Source organism: Mus musculus, chromosome 10 (assembly GCF_000001635.26).
Source record: "Mus musculus strain C57BL/6J chromosome 10, GRCm38.p6 C57BL/6J".
In the NCBI taxonomy this organism is placed as follows: Eukaryota; Metazoa; Chordata; class Mammalia; order Rodentia; family Muridae; genus Mus; species Mus musculus.
In genome coordinates, this window is record NC_000076.6 from 75,653,635 (window position 1) to 75,680,489 (window position 26,855).

Here is a 26,855-nt window from a genome sequence, read left to right on the forward strand (position 1 = left end):
TGGAAAGATGAAGAGACAGTAAATGGCTCTCTGAGATGCCTCAAGGGAAAAGTGGAGCTGTATGTGGTGGTAAGAGGACCCAGGGTACACCATCCCGTGCGGCCTGGGGAGGGAGTGGCAGGTCTTGAGGACCACTTGCCTGGCTCTCTTCTACTCTGGCTTTGTACTCCAGGAGGTGACACTGCCTAGCAGCAGGCAGCCTGAAATGTAGGGATCCTATCCTAGCTTCATCTACTCCATTTCCTTGCCTGGTTCTTTCGAGGGCCACTGGCAGCAGCTTCTGCCCATGCACTCCAGTGGTACTGTGTGCAGGTCTTTGGCTTTAGCTTCCTCCTCTAAGAAATGAGACTCTCTCCTGTCCTTAATTCCTTGTTAACACAGCACCAGTAAAGGCAGGGTGCTTGCTATTTCCTGTACGGGTTTATCACTTAAGTCCCTTCAAAGTCAGATATAAGCTGGGCCCACAGGTATACACTTGTAATCCCAGTATTCAGGAAGCTGAGGCAGGAGGATTGCCGCTGAGTTACAGGCCAGCCTGAACTACACAGAATTAGTCTGTCTACCCATATGCAAGAAGTCTGGGGGCAACAGTCAAGTGGTGACGTCTGCTGGCTGGTTGCTCAATCCTGCCGAGGACTCTGATCCTCATCTGGGAGGTGGACTACAGTCTACATGCTCCAAGATGAATCCCTGGGCTGCTGCCTTAGATCTAGAGTCTGGGCAGTGTTGATGACCTCATGCTCTATTCCCCTAAGATAGATCCCTGCCAACCGCTGGGGCTCCTAGGACAAGGTACCCCAAAACACCTGGGCCACCCTTAGGATGAGAAGCTAGACCAGCAATGGCATGGAGGCTGTTTTGCCTTTTCTGAGATAAGACCAAGGCACCCTCTGACCTGCAGGCTCTCAACGCTCGCTTTGGGAGAATGTGGCTTTGTCCTGATGGGCCTGCCTCCCATCTCCCGAGTCTTGGCAAGATTAAACATGAGCACAGCCCCCCCACCCCCCATTTTTCCATTTTCTTGAGACAGAACCTCTCTATGTAGACCAGGCTGGCCTCAAACTCAGAGAGACACACTTGCCTTTGCCTCCCGAGTGCCAGGACTAATGGTGTGCACCACCTCATTGAGCCATCGGGAGCTCTACCTTCATGGGACTTCTCAGCCCATCCCAGGAAGGTCTGGTTCTCACAGCTATCCAGCATGCCAGCCCTTCTTACCATCCTGGGATTCTGACATCTTCCTTTGCCTATCAGCACCTGGATACCCTGGGCTTGGAATAAGCCCCTGGTCCCTACCATATTCAGTGGCCCCCACGCCACTGCCTGCTTGCCTGCCTCCACTCCATGTTCTTGGCTGTTTTGATACTAGTTAGCCCGGTTCTGGTATCACTTCTCTACCAGTCACAAAGGCCAGGCCCTTCCTAGCTGAAGCGCAATGGCTAGATGCTGTCCTTACTTATTACTATGAAAAGAGCCAAAGCATGGCTCCTTAGGTCACACATGTATGTCTTGAGTCCTGTCAAGTCACTACCACTTTGGGGTACTGACCCATTATCCAGAAGCCTAGATACTTCCTGCTCCTCCATCCTGGGCCCACGAGGACCACAGGAACTAGCTTCGGGGCAGACTTGCCTCTGGGCCAGCAGCCCAGGCCTCGATGTGGGACAGGATCAGCATGATGAGCTGGCGTATGCTGGGGAGTGGGTGGGGAGTGTGTTCAGGACAGCTTACCTGTCTCTGGGTAGCGGCCCCAAGGTGGACCTGACAGAACTTCACAGCCTGCTCCAGTGCAGTCTCCTCATCCACCTGAACAGAGAGATGTCTAAATTAGGGGACCCTGGGCCATAGTACATGACCTGCTCCCTTGCCTACTTCCCAGCTCAAGAAGGGCACTCCTATGTGGACTATTCTCAGTGAGGACCACGCCTAGCACCCGAGACCGTCATCCAGGTGGGGATGCAGGCCAAAGGTCCATGTACCAACTGCTTGTGTCAGGACTGGTCCCAGTCAACCCTCAGACTACTTCAAGTTGTTTTCCATGGTCAGTTATTTATGTCCTCAAGGGCTGAGAACTGACAGAGGCTTTGGGACCCAATGAAGTTTTCAAATTCACCTGAGAGCTGGGCTTTGAGGTACATGCAATGTCAGCATGAGGGAGTCGGAGGCAGGATGAAGTGTCTCCGGCCAGCCCGAGCCACACAGCAAGACCCTACCAGCTCGGCTGCTTAAGTGGCTGTCACAGGCTGGGTTCTCATCTACCTTTCAAACGAGGTGAGCTCAAACGAGTTGCTGAATCCAGGGGGAGGTGCCTTCTGGAAGCCCAGGTAGGATGGGCACACTAAGTGTACACCATAAACTAAGTGCTAACACACATGGCGGTCACACACAGGGTAATCCTGAACAAGCAGGTGTGACTTGAAGAAGATGGCCACGCACTGTCAAGTGAAGACAGGAGCAGGCACTATAGGAAATGGCCTGGTCTCCCCTGCAGGGAACAGAGCAGAACTACTGCACTGTTCCTGGGAATTCATAGGAGAAATAATGCCAGCAAGGGTAAGGGGGCTCATAGGTGCTAGGAAGAACTGACCACACCGGACAGTCACTCCATCTGTACTGCTCACAAGTTCTGTTGATTGTTCCTATGGAGAAAAATGTATCTGATGTGGAGTGGGGATCTGGCAGACCGAGAAGGGTGGCGGGCTCTTAGGGCTGCTGCCATGCTTGAACTCCTCCTAGCTCTGTTCCTTACGCTGGGTACCACAGCCACCCATATCAGGAAGTGGCTCAAAAATATCCAGAGGCCCCACAAAGTGGTCAGATGAGGGCTTCCACACACACTCCTGTGCTGGACCTGTACAGTAGTCTCGTCTTCCTTAAAGGATAAATTCACAGCATACACCTCATTGTTTTCTGTGTCTAAACTTATTGCCTATTCATCAGAGAAAATCTAAAAAATAAAAATACAACCCCCCAAAAAAAAACCTCACAAAGTACAGAGTGTTCAAGCAGGGGGCACAATCCCTAACACCATCTCAGGGTGGGCCCTGATACATGTGGCCTCAAGAAGGAACCTCCAGGGAACAAAAGGCCCAGGCAATGAAGGGGCCTGCAGCCCCAGGGTCAGTGCACAGGCTGCCTACCTGCTTGATGAGCATGTAAGTCTCCGACATGATCTTCTCGATGCGGCTCAGGTCATAGGCCATGCCCTTCTGGCCCTGCTGCCACACACGGTAGGCATCCAGTAGGAGAGTCTTGCCAGACTCCGTGTCCTCCAGGAGTTTCCTTTTCCGATTAGGCCTTGGAGGTGCCTCCTCAGAGTGCCCCGCTCCCCTGGCCGCCATGGTAGTGGGAGCAGCAGTTGTGGTGGGGGCTGCTGGGGATGGGGCCAGTGGAGCGGGCTGTTGCCGGGTGCTGATACTCAGCTCCTCTAAGGAAAGCTCAGCAGACCGGCTCTCAGGGCCCCGGTCCCTTGGGGGGCGGCCCGGCAACAGACGTGATGTCTGTTCCAAGTCTGAGTGGCGACCAGCAGCCTCACTGGTATCCATGGGTTCAGTGGGCCCCACCTGGGGACTCTCTTTGTCTTTCTGCTCCCCACCCTGGTCTGTGTTGTCCCTTATGTCTGTGACCACTGGCAATTGGTTAAGAGGGCCCATCCTGCCCCCTGGCTCAGGCCCTGGTCCTGAGCCATCAGCTAGAGGTAGCTTCTTGGGGTGTTGGGGGCTTTCCTGGCCATCCTCGGGACTGGCTTTGTGCGAGACATCAGTGGTCATCCTGGCTCCAGAGAGGCCGCAGGCCTTGGATCCTGGGTGTTCTGACCCCTACAAGGAAGCCAGACAAGTTACGGGTGCTCTGCCTGGATCAGATCCTCCATGGGTCCCTCTACCCAATGCCATTCTGGCTATGTGTGCCAGCCGTCAAGACTCTCCCAGAGACCCATTCTCCTCTGTTCCTCGGGTAGTTCCACCCCCTTACACATAAGCAGGTGTGGGGGCAGGCTGCTTCTGGGATGGCCTGGCTTTCCAGGAGCTTTGCGATGTGAGCCTTACGGGGAGCTGACATCAAGAGAGGACTTGTGTTGGCCACTAACTGTGGCTGCTGCAGAGACTTGTTACCCTGGCCCTTATGCACAGGCCTGGGGTGAGCTGTGATAGGCTGACGTACCTCTGCAAGCTCACTCAGTGTGTCCTCCAACACTTTCACAGTGAGGATGAAGGCGCGCTGTGCCAGGACCTGGCGGTCAGCATCTCGCAGATATTTCCTGCGGTCATACAGAGGGACAGAAATAGTGGGACAGTGTCAGAAGCCATATAGTACAGTTAATTGATGAGTCAGCACCTTACTTCCACCCCAGGAACACTTGTGACTGTGCCCATCTATTTAAGTCTGTTCCCCTAAAGTGCTCTTTGGATCATATACTTCATCATCAGTAAGTCTCTGACTTGGTCCCAGTGGCTGCCGTGAGCCCTCTGAAGTACAGGTCAGTCAGAAGTGGGCTAAGTTCCTCTCCTTCAAGTTGGCTTCTGGGATGCTTATGCTTCATGGCCAAGCTAGCCCCGTGTCAGCTGTATCTCCAGGTATAGCACCCCCAACCTCTACACCTGGCAGTTGTAGCAGATACACTCTGTTCTGTGCCCATACTTCTGGCCAATGAAGCCATGATATCTGTTGAGATCCAAGACCTCTGCTGCCTGCCTCCTACTTCCCTAGGGCCAGGGCCACTTTCAGAATGTCTATTCCCTACACCCCATGCTAGCTAGTGCCTCTGAGAGCCCAGGTTGGGCAGGAGGGATGGTCTAAACATGGAGACTACCAGCTTGTGTCAGTCTAAGAGTGCTTAAGGCAGAGTGGTGGTGGGCTTGTGTTTCAGATACTAAGAGATGTCCCTCAGGAGTGAGGGAAGGCTGGGACTTCTGGACCAATAGACCTCAGAGCCAGGTGTGAGCAGTGGGGACAAGCCTGGGAGGAGGACGAGCCAGGCTGTGTGTGGTGGCTCACTCACTTGCCCTGGTCTGGTGTCCGCTGCAGCATGGAGGACACCTTCAACAGGGTGCTGTGGTCGCGGAGCTGGGCTAGAACCTTGAGCAGCAGCACGATGGAGCGGTTCATGTGCCAGGCAAAGCTGCCTGGCCGGTCAATCTCATCCACGGGGATCCGCCAGATGCCCTATGGGATGGGGAAGCACAAGCTAAGGGAGGCTGCCACCTCTCTGGCGCCTTAGGGACACCCTGCCTGAAGTCCTCTCAAGCTTGCCACTATGCATAGGACCTAGCCAGGGACTTCTCAGCCCCTTCATGTCAGCAGCCGCCTGTACCTACTCAGCTTACATTCATGGCATAGGACTGTATATGTGAGGCTCTGTAAGCATTTTCCCTAGTCAGTCACCAAGTGGGCTGCCTCAGCCCCTTCCTTTATGTGGTTGTATCCCACATGCTTACTGGACCTGTTGCCTATGGTGGCTGTCATGCAGTGCTCACACTCTGCACAGGCACTGTGCAAGGATGCAGGAGCAACTCCCAGGGGAGCAAATACTGAACCAGAGGACTAGTGACACTCAATAGCTGCTGCTGGAGGTAGAGTTTAGGGTTCTCGAGCTTGGGGTCAAACAGGTGGAAAAAAAGGAAGAGAGAGAAGCCGACATGGGGTAAGAATCTTAAAATAACGGCTACATAGGCTGGCTGATTGGAGTTAAGAGCTGCCCAGACGAAACATGGTAAATTATATAGTAGGATTACTGGCTAGGAAATAGACAAAACAGCATAGAGGCTAGATACCTGCCCAGCTCTTGTGCTGATCAAGGCTTAATATAAAGGTTGTGTGTGCGTCTTTTATCCAGGAACTAAATGGTTAAAGACAGGGTAGAAAATCTGGATTGGGATTAAATATTTTCAACAACTCTGGGGTCCATCAGGGTATAGGGATACCATGGATGCCAGAGGGAAGAAGTGGTGTGTCAACACTCAGGAGACCTGTCTGACACAGAACCTACCTCGGTGGCCTGGAAGAAGCTGGCAGATCCCAGGTGGGGCCCTGTAGTCACCCCTGAGAAGCACCAGCTAGCACAGGTCCTGGATCCTGACTGGCTGAATCATGGGGTTTCTGGGTCTACAGTGCCAGTCCCAGGGATTATAGGAGCACCCACATGGGCCTCTGTTCACATGGCTCCTTGCTGCCCATTAGTGGTCCATGTACCGAAGTATAAGCCATGTTCTAGAAGGCCAAGGGGGTGGGGGAGGAGGGAGGGCAGGGTGTCTTTAGCCCTCAGCTGATGAGGGAAGCCTGGAAAAGCTTAACACCCTTAGTCCCTGGCCCCACCGCCTCCATCCTAGGCTTCAAGCCCACTCACCTAACAGGCTAGAGGGTGAAAACACCCACACCCAAGAGAACAAACACAATTATATATTCCTCACATGTCTGTCTGTAACAGCTTACAAAAAGCCACACGGTGTGTGTGTGTGTGTGTGTGTGTGTCTGTCTGTCTGTCTGTCTGTCTGTCTGTCTCAAGAAGCCCAGTCCTCTTCCAGGACTAAGGAGAGCCTAACATAGACTACAGTGGCCATTAAGGTATTCATGGCCCAACAGTGTGAGGCTAGGGAAGGGTTCTGTTTCTTGAGGCGGCACATCCCAGACATCATACATGGAGTTCTCATGTGACTTTCCACAGACATGTGATAAATAATAGAGCTCAGAGACAAGGAATAACCCTCCTAGAGCTACAGACGAGTGGCTACCCCACAACTTTGAGGAAAAGAGCCTTATGGGTCTTCATAGGGAAGCATCCACACCTGTACCGAGCTCCACTGCTGGCAGCAGCTCTTCCGTCTGGAAGGTCAGGAGATGGATGCCTTGGGTCAGTCACCCTGATGACCAGATGCTCTCCTTGACCTCCAGATCTCCTCCCTCTGGAAAGGCCTAGAATGAACCTAGCTTCAGAGACGTTTCCCCACTTTCTGTGCACAGCCACAGATGGCCCTACTTAGCCAGGAGCTGCTTTTCTCCACACCTGAGAATGCACAGCGTCTGCCCACTTCTCAGACATGCATGCCTTCAGAGCCAGGAGTGGGGGCTCACACCCTTAGTTCTAGTGCTTGGGAGGCAGAAGCAGGCAGAGTTCTGAGAGTTCAAGGCCAACCAGGGCTACACAGAGAAACCCTGTCTCAAACAACCAACTCCTTCCAACTCCATAATTTACATGTGCTCTTCTGAACTGTGCTGAGAGGTGTTGTCATTAGAACGGGGAGGACCTTTCTCTAGGTGCAGTTAGAGGCTCCCAGGGTTCATTACAGCCTCCAAGCCGGTACAGCGCAGACACAGCAGGCTGAGGAAGAACAGAGGCGGGCCCATCCTGGGGTCTCTGCTAAAGATGGTTGGGTTCCAATGCTCACCTACTCTGGATACCCAGCATGCTAGCTCTCATATCAGTTAAACATACTGTAGCTAATCAACACTGGTGGAAGCTAGTGTCAACTCTGGTTACAATTAGTAGAATGGTATCTTTTCTGTATGGCACAGGGCTGCCCCCCAGGGACTGAACCAACATCAACTGGCACCAGGGCCTTGGGTATGTATCCTAGACAAGTGTTGTTAAACCACTGAGCTCCATCCATCCATTCATCCTTTCATACATACATACACATATATGTGCACGAACACACACAAACACCCAGGCAGGTTTTGAACTCTTGATCAACCTGGATCAATTACATTGGTATGCAGCAAGCCAAGAATTGCTGGTGTTTTTAATGTTCTACCAACTGCTCTCTAACTGGCTGGCGTCCTTTGGACTGACACAAGCCACAGATTCTATACATGCGAGCCTGTTTCTGTCTTCCGCAGCCTCTGCCCAGCCAGTTCTTCTACTGTTTTCCCAGGCCGACTGTGACATCTGGTCCTCTTCTCTAAGGCTCCCTGGCTTGCTGTTCTGTGACACAGTGGAGAGGGCTCGAGGCCAGCCTTTCAGATGATGGCTCTGGAGCTGGCAGGGTGTCCTGGCCAGGGTCCGTCTGCTTTAGATCTAGGTTCTGAGGGGTCTGACACAAATTTGGCAGAGTAGGTGGGGCATCCATCTTGAAAGCTTTTTGCCTTCCATTTAATTAGGTATAGGGAATCCTAACTACCCTGCCTCCTGAAAATTACCATGTGAACTGTGTGGGGCAGGTAAGAAACAACAGTGTTCACAGCAAACAAAGCTCTTCCAGGCTCCAAGTGTATACAATGCCCCATGGGGACCATGGGGACTGCATGAAGATGAATGACTCCCCCTAAAAAGCAGCCAGTGCCAGGGGGTGATGTGACGGACCAGAAAGCTATCACACCATGAAAAAAATGAGCTGAGGAGGTGCTTGCTACCCATAATAAATTGTGTTTGCCACATGCAGGAGGTGGGCTGGGGAAGCAGAAGGTACTTGGCAGATGTGAAGGTGCAGGAGGCCAGGGCTCCTGTAAAGGCTCTCACTCCCCAAGCTGAGAATCGATGGCACAGCACCGCAGTCACCTTCCAAGGCAAGGGCAGGAGCAGGAGGGCCCAGCCCCTCTGGGGGCTGTAAGAGGCCTGTCAGGCAGGAGGACCCAGCCCCTCTGGGGCTGTAAGAAGCCTGTCAGGCAGGTGAGATGCATGTTCAGTACCAGGGGAAGAAGAAAACATAAGCCATAAGTTCTTGAAGAGGAAAGAAAGGTCTGTCAGCAAGGGTCTCTTATCTCAGCATTTGGGTCTTGTTTCTAGTGCACTGTCCACCTCAGCTCCTTTTGTAACACAGCAGCGCTCCTTTCAGAAAGGAAGAGGCAAGTTCCAGGAAAAGCAGAGGGAAGTACAGACACCCTGACAAGTGTTCCAAGTGAGCCCAGCAGTTGCAGCTGCCCTGCTCCAGCTTCACTCTGGTCTTCTCCTGGACACACTCGCTGAGCAAGGTCTGGTTCATTCATTCCTCATGTTCACTCACACGTGCCACAAGACTCTGGAACTTACTGGGTACCATCTCTTCCATGGGCATGCAGCTAGCAGATACAGTGCTACTTGGGAACAGTGCTCTGCCCTCTCAGCATGGGACTGTATACAGATGGAGAGAAACGTGGGTGACTGCGGGTAGAGGGTGTCCTGTGGCCACCAAGCTGGCCTTTGGAGATAGCTGTTCTGAGAAAGGACAGAATCATAAGCCAGGAGGGTAGAAACCAAGCCAAGTACGCCTTCTGCCCGAGCTGAGCAGAATCTGGCTTCTGTGTTTACAGCTCCAGGATGGACTGGGTACAGCCCTCTCCTGAGGGGGCAAACTAGAACTCATCTTTCCCTTACTGCTGCACCAAGCCTGCTCCCAGAGAAGGTATTGGATGAACTGGGTAGACACCTGTTCTGTCTCTACCACAGCCCACAAGGGAGAAGGTATGGGGCTAAGCAGAGACTGCACAACACCCAGCCCAGAGCCCAGAAGAGAAAGGCACGGACCTCTGGCAGGTGTTAGGGAGAAGCCAGAGTGAGCTGAGCTTGGGCTAGCATGGAGGACATGAGCAGCAGGGCTCCTATGTGAAAGCAGGCCTGGCGGGAAACAGCTGGGAAGGAGCCTGCAGAGGAGCTCATGTCTAGGTCTGCGGGACAGGCCAGAGCAGGGACACACATGTGAGAGCTAGCAGCATCATGGGAGTCAGAGCATCAGGACGCTACAAGGAGTCCTCTCTGTAGGACTATGCTTTCACATACCTGCAGACATGCATACTGTCTTTAATCAGCCTCACTGGATTCCTGGGTTGTGGTGTCACCAAGACTGGGTTCCCTGGTGGTCAGTGTGGCTGGGGATAATGCTGGCTCACAGTCCTGTGCTGTAGGCAGTCGGGCCTTCCCAGCAGCCCCAGAATCCTTCCAAATACCTCACTGTACTCAAGTTTCTCCTACATGCCAAGTCCTTCACTGTAAGCATCTCAGCCCATCTCCGCTCCTTGGAGCGGCTCTGGGCTCCTTGATGACAGATGAAGTCACTGAAACACACACTAGCAATTGAATAATTTATGGGGTCCCAGACTGTGGGCTGAAGGTTGGACACAAGTTCCCAAACCTTCCCCACAGCCTGCTGTGTCCTCTCACTACTATGGAGACAATGGGGATTCCTTCAGGAGCAACACCCCACAGGAGGATGGGTCTTGGGTACATGGAACTGGGGTGTGGTCGCTGCATAAGTGGAGGTAATAGTGAACCTGTGGTAGCGAGCACAGATGCTCACAGTGGACTGGAGAGCAGTGTGAGGGCAGGCCTGGCCAGGAGGCTGCCGAGGCTTTGCCTTCCACTAATGGCAATCTCGGTGCGCAGACCACACAGGGAGCAAAGAGCAGCAGCTCCTGTAGCTACGCATGGGGCACTCTGCCTTGGTCAGGCTCTGCCTGCGCGATCATCTCACAACGTCCCACATCCTGTGGTCATGAGGAGCATATTCCTGAGGAGACCCAGACTCCTCTTTCCCCTCTCTTCTCAGAAGCCTGCACATACCTGCTATGGGCCTTCGCACAGACAGAAGAGCCCATCCTGAGTATCTGACCTGAGGGCTGCTGAACACAGCCCCTTTACTCAGTCCAGGGCCAACTGCCCCAACAGGCAGGGACTACAGATTCACTCACATGTAGATCTGGTTCTCCCAGCACACTCTGCAGTAACAGCACAGCCTGTGGCTATTCTGAGATTGCTACCTTTCTGTCACAGATCCTCCTAGAACCCCTTCTTTTTCTAAGGCCTGGAAAAGCCAGAAAGGAAAGACGGTGGGGGAAGGAATGGCCTAGACAGAGCTACACTGGGGGTGGGGGTGGGGGTGGGTTCAGAGTTTCGTTCTCTTGACACACTGGAGGAGATACCCCAAGATCCCCAGTTCTTTCTTCCCAGAGAGTGCAACTGAGTTTAGATGACCTGCTCAAGGGTGTCCAGAGACAGTGGACCAGGAAGCAGGATCTGTCTTCCTCACCTGAAAGCCTCTCCTCACGGTCTCACTTCTAACACTCCCAAATGAAGGAACAGGCAGGGTTTTGAACCTTGTGTTTCTTAAGCAGCTAAGAGCCGGCAATCTTAGCACCCAGCAGGCAGGGCCCTCAAGGCTTGCTCACAGGCAGGGTGGCTGGTTCAAGTGCTGCAGACCTACTGCAGGAGACGGCCTTCAGCCTTGGTCCTGACAGGGCTTTAGTTGCTTTCGCCAGCTGTGTCTTGCTGCCTGCCACACACAGGACTGAGATGTGATACTTGTTCCGATTTGCCATTCTCAGGGTCACACCCAGTAGGGCACCAGGCCAGGCAAGAGGGAAGATCTCATCTGGGGGCACATAGAACGGTTGTAGAGGAGCCACCTGGGTACCACACAAAGGTGCTGACAAGGAAAAGGAAACAGATTGTAGATGGTACCTTAGAAGACCCAGGACACTTGGCCTGAGGGAATAGTTGGGCTACTACTACTAGGCAGATGGTAGGAAAATTTCCCCTCTCCACCTTACCTAGGCTCCCCATTTAATGGGTCTGAGTTTGTCGGGATCTTCATGGGCTCTACCTGGCCAGCCTCTAGTTCTTGACCTCAGTCCAAGGGCCTCAGCCTTGGGCACAACAGTTGTCCTGGCATAGCCCGGGACACTGAGCTGTTATAGGAGGGGGCCAGTGGGCAGCTGTGGCTGTATTGCTTTTGAGGAGCTCATGGCCTGTGAGGTAAAGTCTCCCAAAGCCCCTGAAGAGAAGGGAGCCCACCAGCACAAGAACTTAGGAAACAAGGACAGTAGTCTACTGCCAAACATGGAGCCTTCCTGCACACTCAACAGAAAATGAATGTTCTGGGTCAAAATCATAAAACATAGACTCCAACTCTCTTAAAGAAGGGGTGTGGGGCAACATCCCAGCCATCCAGGTACAAGCATAAAAGAGAGGCTGGTGTGTGAATAAGAGGCCAGGGACTTTGAGGGGGCCTGGGCAGAGCCAGAGGAAACAGGAGGGGAGACTGTGTGCCCCCACAGAGAAGACAGAGATGAGAGACAGATAGCTGGGGGGGAGGGGGCAGGGAGCTGAGGTGGGAGGGAGGGGCAACTTATGTGGAGCCAGCCCTACAACTTGGAGTACCCTGAGCCCAAGGAAGCATTTCCCATGTCATCAAAATTATCCCCTTGACAACAGCCGCAGAATCATTTATCCCACAGCACATGGGCTACAGGTTGACACATGAGCTAAAGTTTTCAGGGTCATTATTTAGAACGTTGGATTGGAAAGGTTAATAGGCAGGAGGGGGAAACAGGTGGATCCCTGGGGTGGGGCCTGGTGCCTCAGCTGATACAGTAGGGGGACGGCCCGTGGAACAATGGGTGAGCAAGGCTTTCTAGAATAGCACACTTTTAACAACCCTGTTCACTGAAAACAGTACTGTGAGTCGGGGGGGGGGGGGGGAAGAGAGAGAGAGAGAGAGAGAGAGAGAGAGAGAGAATATGCCTATTTCTCTCCCTGTGGCCCATCTAGATATAGGCACACTGGTGAATAGAGGAGAGTAAGCCAGCTATCACAAAAGCAGAAAACACGGGGTGTGGGAACAGGCTGCTGCCGAGAATGAGCTGCTAAGTGTTGGAGTAATGGTCCCTGCAGTGCAGAGCTCAGCAGGGCAGAGCTCAGCAACTCCCCTCCTTCCACCCCAGAAAAGCACAAAAACCTATGCAGCCTCCAACACAACCTCAAAATTAACAACCCAACTCCAAGAAGCAGGGGATGGTTCCATTTGAGGGGCAAGCACAGTTGGGAGGGGGGTGTCACAGCATCCCCCAGTCTTGGGGTGACACCTGTTGCCCATTAACACACACAGACCACTCACACTAGACTACCTGGAGAGGAGTGTGAACAGGGTATTGAGAGATGCTCCCAGTGTCACTCAGTCCCTGGGGCTGACTATGTCTCTCAGGCAAACAATTTGTAGGTGGCTGCCCAGTTTCTCCCACATCAGCTTTCATTCTCTTGTTCTGAAGAGACTAGCTCCTTTGTGAGCCAGCAAGCAGCAGGAAGCCGAAGCTGCAGCACAACTCTCCCATCAGCTCTCATTTGTCCCCAGGACTGAGAGCATCAACGATGCTGCCAGTCAGCTGGGTAGCACCCATGGCCTCATGTACAGACGGCTCCCTCTGGCACCTCCTCCTGCTCAGGAGATTTGGTGTTGGGATCCAGGACTGCTTTCTAGGTAGGTAGCTACTCATCCTTTTGATGCTCTGAGGAGAAAGGGGCCCTCCAGCACTTCTGCTCCATGCTAAAGATGGAGGGAAGCTGGGAGCTCTTCCCTCTCCTGCAAACCCACCACCACAGACAGAAGTTTCTTCAATGAGAACCTCAGAACCATATGGAAGGCAATCTGTGGTCTCAGGACAGTACAGTGGCTATCAGGAACACACCCCTGTCCCCCCACCCCCACCCTACGCCCGGTTCTTCCTCACGAGGTCCTGGCTGTCCAGGCAGGGCTACTGAGGGCAAGGGATTCCCCCTGCCATTACAGGTAATGAGCCCTCAACAGACTCAGGCAGGGGTTGGGGAAGCCTGCAATTTGCCTGCAGCTGGCGTCTGCCGTTTCCAGCCTTTTCTGCCAAATGAGACATATCATGCACTAGGTCCCCTCCCCTCCCCCCTCCTGGGAAAAGCAGAACCGACAAACAACTGAGCTTGGGGAGAGCTTGGCAGCTAGCCCTGCCCCCATGTGCGTGCGAAACTAGTAGCGACCCCACGCTCTGCCCATACGACCCTTACTCCGACCCTACCCTACCCCTCCGCCTACTCTTGAGTGCTGAGTGGCTAGGACCCCGGGCCCCATGTTCCGAGCCGGACCGCACTTGCAAAGCGCTGGCACCATCTTCCCGCCCCCGCACAACAGCTATTTTTAGCTAGGGAAGCACCGCGCCCGGGCGCCGCTGCCCATCCCGCCCGGCGGCCCGCTCACCATCCCCGAGAGCGGCACCGCGCAGCTTTTCGTCAGCGCCTTCTGCTGCGAAGTTGTTGCAGCTAGTGGCTTTCGTTTTCGCAGGCGCACACCCACGCCTGGGCTCCGGCCCGGGGCTTGGTCGGGCTGGGCTGTCCTGGGTTTGCTGGGCGGGCGCAGTACAGACTCCACCAGCAACAGCCGCCCCCGCGTGCCACTACCTAGGCCGGTCTGGACTCCCACCTGACGTTCGGTAGAACGCCAGCCCAGTCCGGGCACGGGGGGCACCGCACCCACCGTCGGCGACTTCCTCTGTAGAAGCGCTGGGGAAACCGCGGCCCTCGGGCTTCCTGCTGCGTCCGGGGCGGGGGCAGCTCCCCGAGCCCACCCGGGGGTAACTTAGCACAGAAAAGCAGAGAGTCAGGCAGGCAGAGATGAGGTGGTCGTGCAGCCCTGGTCCCAATCCCCGCCCTCGGCCACAGGCAAGTTCCTACCCGCTGGCGCCCCGGTGGCATCTGTGCAGGAGAGCTAGTGCGGGCGCCAGGCCATGGCCGCGGAGGCTTGCTCCTCACTCGCGGCGGGCCGGGGCGGGGCAGGCAAGAGCCGGACGGTCCCCGGCAGTCACTTGGCAGCATAACTGACTTTTGCCGGCCAATCCTGGCGGGGTCCTCGGTCTAGCCACCATGGGTTCAGTGACGCCAGGCTGCCCACCGGCTGAGGGATATCTAGTACACAACCCTTGCTTGGCACAGGAAACTGTGGGACGGGGAGGTGAGTTTGGGAGGCAGGATGGCAATGGCCAACGGCAGCATGGGTAGGCAATCTTCCATCTGCAACGGGGCTCCAATGTGAACAGCACCCTTCCCCACTTTGTGCCACACAGTGCCCTGTGGAGGGTAGAATCCTAAGTTGTAGGTGGACCACACTAGAGCAGTCAATCGGGACTAGAAGGAAGACTTCTGGAGTAATACTCTCAAAGAAAACACAACAAAGATGCCATGGTCTCCAGTGAGCTCTCCATAGGAAGCCACTATTTTCTCACAGGGTGTGCAGCTGGGTCAGGTAAAAGAAGACCCTCCCCACCTCTGCATTTCAAGAAGAGGTGCCCAACTCCTGGGAGCAGCTTTGCAGAGTGCAGGAAAAGGTAGTGAGCCTGTTCTATGGAGGAAGAGCTCAGAAGGGAAACAGTGCTCTAGGGCACAGAATGGCACCCACAGCACTGGGCATCTGCATAGGGCATCTTCAACCTAGTGAGGCAGACTGTACAGGAACTAGCCACCAATTCCTGGCTGCTCTTCCTGCCCAGGTAGACGAGAATACCAAGGAAGGGACAGAAGATCCTAATCCACACATTTTCCCTTTCCACACCAAGGCTCCGAGCCCTTGCCACACTCCTCAAAGCCTCATCCACCTGGTCAATCACGACGCAGCCCACTCCTTGAGCTGGTTAGTTTCCATTTGCCTTACTCTAGCTTCTGCCCACCAGTGTCCCAAACAAGCACCAGTCCAGCCCTCTTCCTCTTAACCTAGAGAATAAACCAATTTTCTATCCTTGGAAGATGACTTTCCTGCTCAGCAATGGGCTTGTCCTTGGGAACAAGGAAGAAACGACCTGGGTTGTTAGGGGTTCACTTGCAGGTGTACACACACACACACACACACACACACACACACACACACACACGAGCACAAGCCTCCTTCAGACTTTTCAGGGACTTCAAATGCATATTCCCCACGACAGCATCTCGACTCACTATGCCCTCAGCATCCTCCCTGCTCCTGTTTGACAGACACCACCAGTGGGAATAGATGTTCAGGGAGTCTGGGCACAGTATAGGCACTCAGTTGTAACGCTGGGACCTATCACACAGACCCTGCCAACCCAAGTCTGGGTCATTCCTTGCAGCTGTCTTCAATTGCTGGAGCGGACATCAGAACCAGGTGCTAAATGCCACTTGTGTTTCATGGAACTTGTGACCTTACTTCATACCTTTTCTACTTCCTGAAAGATCAAGTCAGACCAAAGGGAGCTGAGAACGCGTGCTCACCACCTTCACCCAGGCCAGGAAGAAGCTGTGTTACCAGTGTTGTGCACAACTATCTGGAAGGAAGGATCCAGAAGGTCTCCAGGCCCACTACTCTCCAGAGCATGGCTGCCCTGCCACAGACAGCTCTCTCACACAGGGCTCCTCCTGGAGAAGGGTGCTGAGTGGCCTGAAGGCCCAGTATCTGACAGCATCGGAGAAGCCTACAGTACATAAGAACTTGCAGGGGTCAGGGTATGGGTTGCTAAGTCCTGGACAAGCAAAATTCCAAGAAGGAAATCTCTGCAAGAACATCTCTTCCCAGAGGCTTGGGCACACCCACTAACCTTGTTTGTTGAGGTAGGGTCTCACTGTAGTCCAGGCTGGCCTCAAACTCATGGCAACCTTTCTGCTTCAGCCTCTGACTGACTGACTGCTGGGATTATAGATGTGAGCTACTACCTATTTTGCACTGGCCCCTTAAGACCTGTTTTTACACCATGTGATGTCCCGCACTCCCACCCTTGGCTTATACCAACCAGCTCTCTCCAGAGGCATCATCATCCCTGGCTGACCAGCCACAGCAAAGCCCCAGTGAGAGATTACTCACAGGGTAAGAATCACCCTTGCTCTCCTCACCAGATGGATGGGCTTGAGTGCATGCTGGAGTGTGAAGTAACAGTCTCTGACAGGACTTGCCTACATTATATCCTTGAGAATTCTTTGGGCTTCCAAGAGCTTTAAGCTTCCTGGTTCTTGTTAACAGTCTAAGCAGCAGAATCCAGTGGGTCCCAGTTGCTCATAAAGCACCAGAATGTTGAAGGGTTTGGACCTCTATTCCTACCATGGAGACTAAGCCACGCATCCATCTCAACGTCACGAATGCCTGAAGCTGGCTCTGGCAGCTCTCTAGCAGCCATGGAGGCTCAGGTGATAGGCCATGTTTGTCTCTACAGGTCTCCTTGGGCCTCTAGCATACCTGACCAATGGCATATGGAGGCACTCATGGCTCAAGTGGTGGGTGGGCCTCTAGTCTTGTGAAGCTAAGCTCCAGATGACAGAGCTGGACTGTGCCGAGGTACTGCTAGCTGAGCTACCTAGGGGACCATGTGGCCCCAGTGGTCTCTTACAGCTCTTCCCTCTCACCATCTGAGCCCTTGTAGACCTTCAAGTCTTTGCTGGTTCCTTTCTTGTAGGCTCTTACTTCAGTTCCAAGGTGGAACCTGTCATCCTTCTGAGCTAGACTGAAATAAGAACGCTCCTTGAGAATCCTCATTTTCAGCCTTGCCACCACTCACCTGCCTCACTATTGTGGGGCAGTGGCTCTGTGTAACACTGGATCTGGCAACTTTCCTACTGTGCATGTGACAGCCAGTTTTCTTCTTTAAGGTCCAGACAACGTGAAACAGGCCTCCCTTCCCCAGGTACAGAGACCCTAGATTCCCCCAAAGCATGCAGTCTACTTAACTCTCTTGAGCTAGAACTTTTGGTCCCAAGAAGCTGATCCTGTGTTGTGTACAACTACACAGTGCCTTGTGACGTCACTGTATCTGTATCCAACGGTGCTGAGGGAGGACAGAGGAAAAGAAGCCTGAAAAGACTGGCTCAGGGAACATCTCCAGGCTGCTATGCTAGGGCTCCGCTCAGAGAGTCCTGCCCCTGGGACTGGAACTGCATGTACTTCAGCAGACAGCAAGGCTGCACCACTCGAGTCTGTGGGGCCTGGTGTATATATGGGCACATTCTGTGCACAGGGCCACTATTCCCACCAGTACTTTTGTTTTTTGAATGGAAAAGACAATCCTCTACCTCAGGAGAGAAAAGGTAGAAACTCTGTCCGTTTCCAGGACTCCTGTGAACCCTGCAATGGGTATGTAATGGAGCTTGTCAGCTTAGCTTAACCGGCACCTTCAGCCCAGTGGCACAACAGACTACATAAAGATAATGACAAGGCTGGGGTGGGGACACGGTGTGGTGGGGAAAGGGACAGACAGGTCTACTAGGTGGGGTAGCCCTGGTGACTTCTCTATGCAGGGGGACCCAAAAGAGAGGCAGCCCACTGAAAGTTAGTAAAGATGGCTGGTATCTTTGGGGGCAAGTGTAGTTACTGTGGCAGGCTACATGTGGCAGAGGGTATACCATCTGGGGAGTGGGTAATCTTCATAGAAAGGAAGGGTTGAACTGGTGAGATGGCTCAGTGGGTAAGAACACTGACTGCTCTTCTGAAGGTCCTGGGTTCAAATCCCAGCAACCACATGGTGGCTCACAACCACCCATAATGAAATCTGATGTCTTCTTTCCGTGTGTATGAAGATAGCTATAGTGTCCTTATAATAAATGAAGGAAGGAAGGAAGGAAGGAAGGAAGGAAGGAAGGAAGGAAGGAAGGAAGGAAGGGTTGCCGGAGGTCAGAAGAACAAATCAGGCAATGCAGAGCAGCAGCCTCTGAGGTAGCCTGGAGGAGCTATGAGGCTCGGATTTAGGCTATGAGCTAGCTCCCTGTCTAGGGACCTGTGGTTGGCCTGATATCTGACCTCACAGCAATGGCAGCAGCTGGGTCATTAGAGGCCCATTTTGCTTTACCCAGTGTGCCTCTCCTGCCCTACGAGTGATCCTCACTCCCACACTGCACACGGGAGGAGTCCCTGAGCACCTCCTTATCATACAGGATACTTAACAATGGGCTCCTCTATGCCTCCACTTCAGGCTGGACAGAGAAGCCCACTATAATAACCCACTCTTTAGAGGGCTAAGCTGCTTCCATTTCATTTCAGGAGAGGAGCCCAGATCCTAGGAAAGCTTTCTCTGGCAGGCACACTGGAAAAAACAAACAAGCCCAGGATAATCTATATATCTACTGATCCCTGGTCCCTAAGGAATGGCTTTTATATAGCTTGAGGATTCTGGCTGGCCTAAGGGAGTGTTTGTGGGAGGGAGTCATGAAGAAGCAACATTAGATCAAAAGGTAGCTCAGGCTACCTGTGGTGGTCTCTGTCAGGCAGCTACAAACAGCAGGTACTCTGGTAGATAGGCAGATGGGAAAGGCTATGCTTTAGGCTTAATCACAAGACAGGAAAGTGCTGAGAGAGAACTGGCACCTTCATGGGCACTCTAGCTGCCAAGAAGGCTTATGCCCACTGTTTCTTCCGGCTCCATGATGGTCACAGGAAGGAACCCTTTGCATCCTGGGTAATGTCAGAAGAAGAAACACCCTACAGAGCAGGGTCAGCTCCACATATACAGCGTCATCCCCCAAACCAGAATGCTGGCCAATCCAGATGCAGATCCTAGACCTAGGTCTCCTCTATGATAGCCCTGGGCCTCTCACCCATGGTGTAAAAAAACCTGATAAGGTTCTACACACCAGAAATGGGGTTACCTATTCAGAGCAGAGGCCCTCTGATAGCAAAATATAACCTATGTCTAACCTTGAACCAGTACTGTGGTGGTCTCTAAGCCAAGCTGAACTTGACTCTGATTACTAAATCAAATCCATGTATATACTTCTCTATCATAGGAGCAAGGGGCCTTCTCAGCCCACCTCAATGCTCTTCCTACTGGCATTTCTAGTGACCTCTTTATCGGGGCCTCCTATGTGAGGGACTCACTCCACAATATTTTTCTTTGGTCTTTAGTTTGTTTCCCCCATGAAATGCCTTCTTTCAGATAGTATGGCCAAGTTCAAGTTCAGTTCAGACTTCCAGAAGTGTTCCTCATCACCTCTGGTGGAATCAGACTGGCAGACAGTCATCTCTAAGACACACACCACCACCCTAGAGGTGCCTAGGCTCAGGGTTGGGCACTATGGTGGTTTCAATATGCTTGGCCCATGGAAAGTGGCACTATTAAAAGGTGTGGCCTTGTTGGAGAAAGTATATCTGTGGGGGTGGGCTTTGAGGTCCTATGTTAACTAAGCTCTGCCCAGGGTGGAAAGGAAGCCTCTACCTTGCTGCCTTTGCATCAAGATGTCTCTCAGCTCTTCTAGCACCATGTCTGACTACAGGCTGCCATGCTTCCTTCCTGCCATGATGACAACAGACTGAACCTCTGAAACTGTAAGCCAGCCCCAATTAAATGTTTGCCTTTATAAGAGTTGGCTTGGTCATAGTATTTCATCACAGCAATGGAAACCTTAATTAAGACAGGCAGGAGTGGGTGGGTGAGTGGGTGGAGGAGCATCTCCATAGAGGTTAAAGAGGAGGGGAGAGAGGGGGGATAGGATGGGGGTTTGGAGAAAGGTAACTGGGAAGGGGGATACCATTTGAAATGCAAATGAATAAAATGATTTAAAAAAGAAACAACAACAACAACAACAACAAAAAAGACAGTCATGGACTCAAATTTAAGGAATGCAACAGTGGACTCCAAGCTGAGGGGAACATTCCCTTACTGTGAACTCGCACACAGGCATCCTCTGTCTTCTATAAAGGGACTCCTCACCCCCATAGCCAGTGGCATCCGTACTGGATGCCCAAGGCAGTTACTGTCTGGTTGATCCACGCAGTTATTGCTGAGGCATGGCCTGCAGTGGAAGACCCTCTCTGGCTAAGAAGATTCTGCTTCAGAAATTCAACTCCATGCCAACCCTAATGGCTGGTCTTTCCTGGAGTCCAGAACTGGCCTTCATTTGCCTCATTGCCTCAAGAGCCCCAGTCTGAGTCACCAATGACTAGGTGTGCCTGTAGAGAGTGTGAACAGTGTTTAAGGCACTAGACAATCTGTTCCTTGCCAGAGATGCACTGAAGTCTACATTACAGATCCACGAGGCCTCATCTTTGTTGATCTAATTTAGGATGTATATACAAAGTACTTTTAAAAAGGGTTGCCATTTTATTTTGCTTTTTGAGGCAGGGTTTTGCTATATAGCTTAGCTGGCTGGCTCCAAACTCATGATCCCCTTTGACTCAACCTTCTGAATACTGAAATTACAAGCAGGTACCATTTATCCAGGACAAATCAAAATTTGTTTTTGGATTGGTGTAGTAGCACAGTCAGTCAAGGCACTTGTTGCTGAGCCTGACAAGGTAACTTGAGTTTGATCCCAGACCCACATGGTGGAAGGGGCCTGCAAGTTATTCTGGACCTCCCCAGGGGCACATGCACTTGACACATACATGCATGTGCTCAAACAGGCATATGCCCCACCCCACCCCACATTTTGAATCAGGTAAACTTGTGCAGTTCTTCACACACTTTCCCGATCTGTCCCACTCTCTCTCACTCATTCCACTATCAGTGATCCTTGTCACCCCTGTCCCTTCCCCACCATTGCCCTCCTGAACACAATGTCACTGTTACTCAGCAGTATCCTGTTCTCATGTGCTCTTTAACCTAACTCTGAAGTAATGTCTGGTCCACTGTGCAGATGAAGAAACTGAGCCTACAGACATTAGCTGGCTGCTCACAGCTACACATCCTATAGTGTGGGATGAAGACAGGTATGGACAGGGATTTCCTCTTGGGAGCAGAGGTGGGGTAAGACCTGTCTGTGTATTGAGAGTCTTTGGCTTACCCTCTCAGGCAGTTCCTGGCCCCAAGCGCCTGTCACCATGATAATCCATTGTGTTAAAAGTCAAACTTTCCAAATAGGAAAAGTGGGGTGGAGGGGAGGCAGGGGGTGAGGGAAAGGAAGGGGAAAAAAATGAGTTGAAATTAAAACTACCCAAGGAAAGAGGGGCCTGGCCCTGAGCAGTAAGTGCAGGGTACACAGTAGATATGAAGTCTATAGCCCTTCAGGGCTTTGTTCAGGAGCTGCCAGGGCACAGCTAAGCAGGTGGAGCTTGGCCCTTCCTGCATCTGCGGGGGCAGTGGCCATCGCATCTGTTTTTCATTGGCTATGTGAATAGGTTTCTTTTGGAAAAGGAGATGGAAAACCACTGACCTTATCCAATTGGCCCACCTTTGGAGATGGAGAAACAGAGGTCAAAGGGGCCGGAGACAGGAAGTCTAAAGTGGGGCACGACAGAGTCCTTCCCCAGTGCGCGCACACCGAGTAGACTTGGTTTAGGTGCCTGACTTCCCAGCCCATCCTGTTCTGTGTAAGCCCACCAACAAAAGCTCTTGGTTGGAAGCCCTAAATGAGCACAGCAGAGGAGAGAAGCCCTTAAAGAGCTCAGGGCAACGTTAGGTTCTCAGCTGCCACAGGCATGGATCACAGGCTCACTGCCGTGGCCTGTAACCTGCTGTGAGGACATACTCGTGTATGGAGCAACGCCAACAGGTGGACTGCTGTGCCCTCGTCTAGCCACAGCATGTCCAGTGCTCTGACGTGAGTCTAGCGCTGCCACAGCTTTACAAGGGTGGATTCTTAGAGTGACTTCCCCTTCCTTCCGTGGAACCTCAGAGTTCCCAGCCCCTGCTTCTCAACAACCATGTAGCTCTCCCAGCCTCTGCCCTTGCCTGGGCCATCTTCTCTGCCTTACCCATTCCAGTTGGAGAACTTTGTTCAGGGACTAGGAACACGCCTACAAGCACATCTCTCCTGCTACTGCCCCTGGCTGCCCGCTACTGCCCAGCACACGGCCTGGTGGTACAGCCTAGGCTGAAAGCACCAAGCCCAGGCATCAGAGCGACATCATCTACAGCAGGAAAAGACGTCTGTGCAGGAATGCTCTCTGGGAAAGCCTCAGACAGTACGCTCTTGACTGGACACTCACTCTGAGCGGAGTGGTTGGGAGTGGAGGGGATCTGGGCTGAGGCTGACTGGACATACCCATGAATCACACAGTCCAACAAGGGAGAAAACAGCAGTGATCCTCACAGCTGTACAAAAACTATGGCATAGAGGCTGGCCCACAGGACATGGACATAGCTCCTGAGCCCTGGGCTTGATTCCATGCTCTGCTGCCCACTGGCAGGATGACCGTGGACAAGTCATGCTGTCATCTATGGGAACTTTTGCTTCCTCTCTCAGCACTGCCCTAGGACTAAGGACACGAATGAAAAGCTCACCCTTCCTCTGCCCATGCATTCTGGCCTTGACACAAAACTCAGTACCTCTAGGCAACAACTGCCTCTGGAGGACAGAAAAGAATTCACACCACAGGAAGACATCCTAAAAGCTGCTTACATTTGATTTCTGTTGCTTTAAATTAGAACCATGACTGCAGCAGCTTGGCTTGGCAAGATCTAACAGTCACAACCTGGGCGTCCTATGCGATGGCCCTATCACTGTCTTATCCTGGCCTCCCCACCGGTGGTTTGCTTCCTCTTGCAGGCCAGAAGACTCACAGCTCCTCTCTATGTGATGCCCAGGGAGAGGTCCAGCCTGACCCTGGGCTAACCTAGTCTGAGCTGTGTAGTTCCAGAAAGTTCAGCAGCTCTGGATATGAGAAGACAGAGAGGTCGGCGCAGGCTCTGGGTCCATGCTAACCCTTTAAGATTCTCAAGAACAGGACTTCTTCTCCCTGGAGAACTTCAAGTGTTTCTTTTGTTTACTCTGCTTGAGCAATTGGCCCATGGATCATCTCAGCAATGCTAAAAATAGCAGGATTGCAGCAATTCCAACTACAGCCAAGAAACTCACATTTCCTCAATTGAGATTTCCCCCTGCTTCTTTTCTGATTCCTACTATGATGTGACTGGCTGTTCTTTCACCCCAATAGCAGTTAAGTTTTTGCTATACACCTTGGGCCATGCTCACGATGAAGCAGTGAATCAGGCTAAGTGACTTATAAAAGTGACAGCCACCAGGAAAGGGGTAAAGAATAGAAGCCGGCCAGTGTTCTTACCAGCCAGAGATTCTTATGCCTCTTGTCTTCAGTGACAAGCTGTTATGGGGAAAGAGAAGAAGCCACAACCAATGTCAGACAATGTCTTTCGAGAGCCAGAGATTCTTGTTCCAGATGAGGTAACTCTGGGTTGGTGTTACAGACAGCATTCTCCTAACAATGGACTCCCACGAGCATCTGCCCCGAGGACAACCTCTGCCTACTCAGTGGGGTCCTGGTGTCTGTCCTCTGGAGTAAGCCTGCTGAGCCTAGAGCCCATTCCTTTGCCTTCCTGTATTCTCTTATCTTTATTTCCTTGCCCCTCATCCTATCAGTCTGTCTCTGGAACCATCTACTGACTTAGTCCAGAAAAATCTCAACCCCAGTGTAGGTATTAATGCACTTTCTCTGTTTATGGCAAGGGGCTGTGAAGAGTCAGTCCATGGGCTGTTGTAAACACAAGACCCAAGGAGTGGCAAGTGGTACCTGGGTCCAGTGTGTTCCACTTCACCTTCTATCGAGGAAGCACTGCAGGTAGGCCAACTGGGGAGTGGCCTGTGGCAGACCAAAACCAACGGCCCTGAGCTCTACAAACCACAGGAGAAGCCAGGCTTCTATAAGCCCTGTGGGCAGACAACAGAAAAGGGCTTCTGTTTTCCCAGCCTGTGGCAGCACCTTACAGGTGCTCCCCATTTCCAGCAGTGCTTATTGAGTTTACAGAGGGTAACTGCCTTCAGGGCCACTGTCTGCACTAAGGCTAGCCAGGCAGTCTGGGCCAGATTTATACATGCTGCATCGCAGCAGTTTGTAGCAGCCGCCTCCTGCTCCTCCCTAGCCTCGGGAGTGCCAACTCCTCCATGAGCCTAGATGGAAATGCCAATACAAAGCCCTGCCACAGCCCAACCAGCCAGGTCCACGGGACAAAGCCAATTGAGCTGAGCTCAGCACTAGCCTGGCTACTGGCCCTAGCTGACCGCACTTCCTAGGTCAGATACCTGTGTCCTGCATGCTGCCACTCCATTCTCCCCACAGGAGCATTCCTGCTTGGAGCAGCTGGGCCAAGTCCAGTGAAGGTACAAGCAGGTCACTGGCTTTCTTCACTTGAGTGGCTATCAATCTCTCTAGTCATGGGCTCTAGTGCTAGGTAAACCAAGACTCACAGCTCCCTTCTACACAGACCAGCCATGGGACCCGGGCCAAGTCATGTTACCTATCGGCACCCCTGGGAAACCTGTAGACTGACTGTAGGCTGACTATGTGGCAGGCTTAGGATCTGGCATGTGGCATGTTTACAGCAGTCAGTAACAAGTAGGGTGTAAGTAACAGTTACAGTTGTTTCTTGTGGGAAGATGATACTGTGGGGCTGTCTGAAGGAAGCTATTGGCCATGGCGAACCAGAGAGTTCCTATCCTGACCTTCTCTGGCTCTGACCAGTGTACATGGCAGAGGAATCTCACTGCTGGTGCTTTCAGGGCTTGTTTACATTGGGCTTCTGTTATCTACCCAAACAAGCCTGAACTTGAGTCCGGTATTGGGAATAAAGATTATCCACAGCCCCACCAAACACAGTGCATCTTTGAAGCCACAGGGATAGAAGGAAAGCCAAGGAGCAAGTAAGTCCGCCTGGCACTGACCAGAGGAGGCAGTGCTGGGCCTGATCTACCAACAGGAAATGAAGCCTGGCTATGGCTGGATTCTTGGGCACCTGAGCCAAGATAGTTCTGTATTCTGAGGCTGCTGTTCCCCAGTTACTCATCTCAAGGCATTCTCAATGATAGGGGACCTTTGAGAGCACACATAGGCACCAGGCACTGAGCCAAGGGGAGATGCAACAGTAATTTAGGAGTGTAGTAGTAATGTTCTTTTAGGTTTACTGGGTTCCACAGACTGTTCCCTCCTGGCTCCGCGGACATCTACCCAGATAGCTCTATGGAAGGAGAGCCCTGCCTAAAGTGTGGCCTGGAAAGAGTGTATCTATTCCATTGATAGGGGAAGGTGACTCCCCCAAGGCCACAGAAGCAACTGGCGGAAGTTTGAGTAGACCAAGTATAAATGACCCCTGCCAAGAATGGTCCGTTGGGGGTCTTTGGCAGATGGCTAGTCCCTCAGCTGGCCCACCAGCAGAGGCCCTTTCTTCCCTTTCAACCACAGCAAGACCTTTGAGGCACTAGACACTAAGGTTCGGAACAACACACAGCACAGACACTAAATAAACAAAGACGGCTCACAATGCCCATCCCTTCCATTGGTTTAAGCCTCAGAGTCAAGACAAAAGACCCACCTGGTCCTCTGTGGTGGCCGCCTAGTAGGAGTGAGTGAACACAGAGCCGAGGTCAATGAAAAGAACTAGGTGTGGGAAGGGGTTTAGCTTTCCCAGTCACCTACAAACAGACTGGGGAACAATCTAAATTCGTCACCACACCCTATAGATGGGCCCAAATGGAAGTCATGACAGAAGGCTGGGAAGGGCAGGTCATCCTGTGGGAAAGAATCTGACCCAGTGCTGGGCCCTTTGGCAGCATATGAAAGCATTAGAGGTAAAGGGGTTGCTCCCTGGCCTCCAGGCATTTGTCCTGGAGACTCCTGCACAGGTGAGGCAGCTACTGTACAATGGTGTACAACACACATCTGGGAAAGGGGCACGACAGAACAGCTCAAACTTAAGCCAGATGGTGGCGCATAGTGCAGCTGTAGCCAAGAGAGTGAGCAAGCACCTCAGTGACCGGCACCCACTCTCAGCCCAGGCCACGCAGAAGGGGCTGGTGTACACGGCCAGTCACAAGTCTGCTCTAGTCTGTTCTTCTGGAGCCAAGGTGGGCCTTAAGCTTCTAGAAGACCTCAGACATGTGGGAGTCAAGATGTCCACTACCCACACTTCACTCCTGTCCCTTCTGAAACCAGCTATGGCCTCTGGCATCAGTGGAGGACATTTGGGATCCAAGAAACCTTGTGGTTCCATGTGGGTCAATCTCTAGTCCTAAGGATGAGTTGTGTTAAGTTCTAAGTGTTGGGGACACTCATGAATCTACCTGTTGGGATCATCACACTCCAGGGAAGCCTTGGGCCTGTGTGAAGCCAAAGGTGTAGAATGGCCAGGAACTGAGCTTACCTGTACCCCTAATCTAGGTTTTTTTCTCAATGCCTTGGGCAGGAACATATCTGCTGCCCACCTGCAGTACCCTCTGCTTCTTTCAGAAGGGCTAGAAACTGGGTTAAAACGGGGGGGGGGGGGGGAGG

General features: G+C 52.5%; 1 protein-coding gene across 7 annotated transcripts in view; it reads right to left on the minus strand.

Annotated features, from left to right (window-relative positions):
- The window catches only part of Cabin1 (calcineurin binding protein 1), a 118,248-nt gene that overhangs the window by 7,525 nt on the left and 83,868 nt on the right, over positions 1 to 26,855 (minus strand). For 6 of the 7 annotated variants that reach the window (XR_001779404.2, NM_172549.3, XM_006513020.4 and 3 more), the window contains 4 exons: positions 5,000 to 5,163; positions 4,162 to 4,258; positions 3,141 to 3,818; positions 1,732 to 1,806 (listed from right to left, as the gene is read on the minus strand). Coding sequence is in view for 5 of the 7 variants with exons in the window: in NM_172549.3 (NP_766137.2) it covers positions 1,732 to 1,806; positions 3,141 to 3,818; positions 4,162 to 4,258; positions 5,000 to 5,163 (1,014 nt within the window). In the remaining 2 variants the exon portion in view is untranslated. Of the gene's footprint in view, positions 1 to 1,731; positions 1,807 to 3,140; positions 3,819 to 4,161; positions 4,259 to 4,999; positions 5,164 to 26,855 lie in introns of those variants that run through there. The other variant, XR_001779405.2, reaches the window with a different exon arrangement.